The sequence below is a fragment of the Buceros rhinoceros genome, unplaced genomic scaffold (assembly GCF_000710305.1).
Source record: "Buceros rhinoceros silvestris isolate BGI_N320 unplaced genomic scaffold, ASM71030v1 scaffold3831, whole genome shotgun sequence".
Taxonomy (NCBI): domain Eukaryota; kingdom Metazoa; phylum Chordata; class Aves; order Bucerotiformes; family Bucerotidae; genus Buceros; species Buceros rhinoceros.
Window position 1 is genome coordinate 143,385 of NW_010394685.1, and position 4,999 is coordinate 148,383.

Here is a 4,999-nt window from a genome sequence, read left to right on the forward strand (position 1 = left end):
TAGGGAGGGATTTTCTGTGCCTGGAAAAGGTGTCAGAGCTTGATTCCTTACTCTTTTTCCTTTAATAACATTTTGAATGTGGGATTACTGGACCAGATTGTTGGCTGCACAAAGTTTTATTCTTCTTCTGTGTTTCTGGGACAAAAAAAGAGTTGCCTTCTCTGCTCCCCAGAGCATGAGCTGACGTGGCATGAAACAGCTTCTGTCAAGTAGCCCAAATGCTGCTCTGTTGTATGGTTGTAGTCATCTCCTAGCGACCGCCGTGCTGGCCAAGGGTGAGGCCAAGCCCCGTTCTCCGTTTCTGTCCATCTGGTGTGGCAGCACGTTTAGCAGCAGTCAAGCACAACCTCTCTGAAGAGCTAGGTTGGACTACACCTGAGAGAAGTTCATGTGGTATGTTCTTCTTTTCCAGATGAAAACGAATGTCTCAGTGCACACATTTGTGGAGGAGCATCTTGCCACAATACTTTGGGAAGCTACAAATGTATGTGCCCCACCGGATTTCAGTACGAGCAGTTCAGCGGAGGTTGCCAAGATATCAATGAATGTGGTTCTGCACAAGCCCCGTGCAGTTACGGTTGTTCAAACACTGAAGGTGGCTATGTCTGCGGATGTCCACCTGGTTACTTCAGAATAGGACAAGGGTAAGGGATTCTCATTTTTAAACTAACAGGCATAAAGGGGACCTGATCGGCTCCTTTCTCTGTCGTGTGGAGCAGCAGAACCGGGGAGATTGTCACCAATGAAAGAGGGGTAGTACCGTGGAGGTGCTCAAGACTTGGATGCCCCTGTTGGTCTGGGGGATGGGGGAGGGAAAGGGAAAACAAGGGAAGGGAGCGATATGGTTTTAATGCTTCATGAAATTTGGTCAGGGCTACCAGGCTCAATCACCTCTTTTCACCTCCAGCTTTCACTTCTCTCCTGCACACCCTAGCAGCTAGGCAAGTTCTCTGAGCTTGTCACTTGGGACCTCACGCCCCTCGCTGTGATTTGCGGTATATCACTCATCTCCTTTAAACATCATCATCATCATCATCATAATAATAACCACCCTTGCCAGTTCCAAAGACAAATGATACTCTACAGGTAGTTTCACCTGTTGGTTGGAATAACAATTCTGTATGTGCTGATGTATGGGTGTGTTCCATATTCTTCTGTGTTCCAAGGGAATAATTTTTTAAATAAACATCTGCTTTACCAAGAAAACTAGTTTTCACTTGTCCCAGTGGCAGTGTTAGGGCTGTGCATCATGTAGGACCAAGCAACTCAGATGGAAAGCAGAAAGATTGTGGCTTAAATTTTAGAAGTGACTAAAAGCTTTGGGACGCTTTATGAGCGACATCGCTTTTCAGATTTTTAAGCATTTTCTGAAAATTGGCCTGTTTTAGTATTCCAGGTTGGTTAACAGACATTACTAACAACTTCTCAGAGCTTAAGCCCGTGTTTTTAAAACTGCTAAATATTGGCAGGTGTCTCTTAGGCAAAGCCTCTTGGAGCCAGGTACTTGAAATCGGAGGTAGCTGCATTGTGTCTCAGTGAGAATTTTGCCTCTCAGCATCAGCAGAAGATTTTCATAGGAAATAAGTGCAACAGAATTGCTGCTTTATTTGTATTCACAGTCTCCCAAATTCAGCTTTTGATAAGATCTATGTCTCACCAGAATTAATTTTTAATGTCTGTCTTCCTCAGACACTGTGTTTCTGGAGTGGGACTAGGCAAAGGTCAAGGACAAGAGCTTTCACTCGGTGGAGAAGTCGATGACAACTCCCTCTCTCCAGAAGCTTGCTATGAATGTAAAATCAATGGCTATCCCAAGAGAGGAAGGAAGCGCCGGAGCGCTAATGAAACTGCAAACGAAGCAGAGGTAAAGGGGGTCTTCAGGGGAAGAGGGTTTGTGCTCGTCTTGTGGAAGCTGGCCTCCGAAGGAGGTGTGCCAAGAGACAATCCCACAGGAAAAATGCACATCCCAAAGCAAGTAGACCAAAGAGCTGGGTTTGGGTGTTACAGTTAGGCAGAGGTCATCTTCTGAAGCCCCTGCATACCTACTATCTGTGTCCCAGCAAACACTGAGATAACTGTCCCTCTGGCCGTCTAGAGAGTAGCCCACTCGCCAGCAGAGCAGCATCTTGATGTCAAAGGTCAGTGGGTGTATAAAATGTTTCTGTGACCTTGTGGCCAGAAAGGCAGGACACGTTGGTCAGGGTGGACGTGGACCCTGTCCAGCAGCGCCCTGCTCTCTTCTGCACATGGTTGTTCACATTAGCTTGTGGTTACCCCTGCAGAGAGGAGTCATCTGACTTTGCTGCTCTCTTTGTGGGAGACTGGTCGCAGACTCCAAGCGTGGAGAGGCTTTGTTTGTCAGGCAGCAGAAACTTCCAGTGTGTGTCTCAGGCTCCCGTTACCCACACAGGGACGGTGACAAACACTGTACTTTATCCCGACAAGTCCTAGGCCCATAATAACAGGTTTGACAGGGGATATTACAGAACCTCCTTTTGAAAATAATTTCATGAATAAGAACAAGCTGGGTGAGAAATACAGACACGCAGGCGCATGTGAAACGCTCTCTGACAAAGCCAACTAACACCGTTTGTTCTTGTGCAGGATCAGCAAGAGCTGGAGCCACCAATCAGTCTCGCCAGCTGGGACGTTGAGAAAGCAGCAGTGTTCTCCATCAACATCTCGGATCTCAGTAACAAGGATCGCATCCTGGAGCTGCTTCCTGCCCTCACAACACTGACAAACCATAACCGATATTTAATTGACTCCGGAAATGAAGACGGTTTCTTTCGAATCAATAAGAAGGACGGCATAAGTTACCTTCATTTCACAAAGAAGAAGCCAGTGCCTGGAAACTATTCATTACAAATCAGTAGTATTCCACTCTATAAAAAGAAGGAACTTAACCAGCTTGAAGAGAAACATGACAAAGACTACCTCAGTGGTGAGCTGGGAGATAACCTGAAAATGAAAATTCAGATATTGCTTCATTAATTCATCAACCAAAGACCAAATAATTAAACCAAAGATAGATAGGTAGGACTAATATTCCTCCCAATCAGATTCTCCATATCATAGGTACAGTCTTACACGAGTACAGCTGTATGAACGAGCACGATTCTATTATTACATAAACAAGGTACAGGATGAATACCCGAGCTCAGAACAACCACTTTCTCAGGCTTTTAAGAGTAGCTGAGCTACCTTGATATGTTGAATCTTGAAAACTGGGACTTTGATCATTGGAAGTTGGCCACTGATGCTGAGACACGTCACCATTTCAGCAGAGGTACATGAATGTGCTTTCAACTGATGGACAGCTCTATTTTTGTAATTCTTAAACTTCGCTTCTCCAACTACAACTTACTAGGTCAGCCATTTATGATATCCATTTGGTGCTAGTAAATTCTCAACCTAGATTTATAAATGCACTGTAATATTTACACAACTTAGAAGCCAAAATTGCCATTATTCAGTCTAAATACTTCAATCAACCAAAGTTAGCGCAGTAGTTTATCTCAGTTATGCCTATAATACATTACATGTAAATTAAGTGTGTGTATACTGTAATCATGCTATTTTTATCAATGAAGCATTTGTAAACTAGATTAATAATACCCTTAATGTGAGGGTTTGTAATGGTGCTTATAAGACCAACTACTTGTATACACAAACCTGATGATGAAGTTTCTGTGACTTGCCAAAATGCACTGAGGTCAGTAGGGACCATTAAACATTCTCAAAAGTCAGATGACAGTCAGTGCCATCCTACACCACGACGTTACGTACGTGTCAAGAGTACCCAGAGTCGTTCATGTCAACAAGGGTTCAATGTCATAAATGTCACAATAAAACAGTTTTTTTTTTTAGTTTATTCTGTGGCCTTGTGTTCTTGCTAGAGGTGTGCCGAACGGCATGCTTACGCTTCAGGCGCTGTCAGTAGGGTTGGCTGTGATTCTGTCTGCGTTGCGCAGGTGGTTTCTCCTTGAAGGTGTGCTGCTGCTGGTCGTTCATTCTTCGGGAAAAGGAAGAACAGAAGAAACACAGAGACCTTCACAAATCTAAACGGCAGTGGACCTCTGCCAAGTTGCTGTGCAGCTCCAGAAAGCAAGTTAGAAGGTTTCCGATGACTTGGCCTGAATAACCCTCTCAATAAGTAACTTTGATGGCCAGAACACGCAGAAGTGGATGTTAAATCATTACACAGAAAACACAATTAATTTGAAAAGTGTCTGCCAAACTGCCTTGACTTAAGATATTCCATTCTTTTACCCCAGCTTCAACAACTGTCAAATAATCTAAGGCTGATAACGAGGGGACGCTCCAATACCAACAGCCATGGCAAGTTGTGGCTGGGTTTTAGTCTCAACTTAGTGATTCAGTGGTGCGGGTTTTCCCACGTGCCGTGGTGTGTCTTTGAGCAGCACCACAACATTGTGCTGAGATGTGACGCTATAAAATCTGGAAGAAAAGATGAAGCAAGCAGTGTTGCTGAACCTGCTGATCGGACGGCACTGCAGCTGATAGAGGGAACGCGCGCTGAGCTCTCGTAGCTCCGGAAGGGAATTGTGCTGTAATGATTCACCCCACGTTGCGTTATCTTCTGTAACGAGATTTGAGCTCTCTGATTTCTTCTGCATAACAAATACGACTAAATAAAAAGGAGCTTGTGCATGGGCTTGCTTTGATATTTTTAATAGGCCATGTCTAGATTTTATGTATTAGTGTGCCAAAATGTTGAACACTGTGTTTTTTCCACATGTTGCGTAACTATGGCGAAATAGAACCCGAACTTTACGGCTGTAAATGGCACTTCTATTTCAGCAGGTCGCGAGTGACTTTCAGTGCCAGTGGCCGTGTGCAGGATTGGGTAGTTTGTAGTCCAGTTACAGTCTGAGTATTTTCTCTCCAGCCCTTGAGCACTGAGAGGATCTAAGAAGGAGGATTTCGGAAAGACCCTGTCTGGTAGGGCTGGTGTGGCGGGGTCGCGGCGGTGGTA

At 44.6% G+C, this 4,999-nt stretch overlaps 1 protein-coding gene across 1 annotated transcript in view; it reads left to right on the plus strand.

Annotated features, from left to right (window-relative positions):
- The window catches only part of FBN1 (fibrillin 1), a 132,826-nt gene extending 128,959 nt beyond the window's left edge, over positions 1–3,867 (plus strand). Inside the window, exons 62-64 of the mRNA XM_010145292.1 lie at positions 413–644; positions 1,690–1,864; positions 2,605–3,867. Of these exons, the coding sequence (XP_010143594.1) occupies positions 413–644; positions 1,690–1,864; positions 2,605–2,994 (797 nt within the window). The 3' untranslated portion in view covers positions 2,995–3,867. The remainder of the gene's footprint in view (positions 1–412; positions 645–1,689; positions 1,865–2,604) is intronic.
- Positions 3,868–4,999: the final 1,132 nt, after the last annotated feature.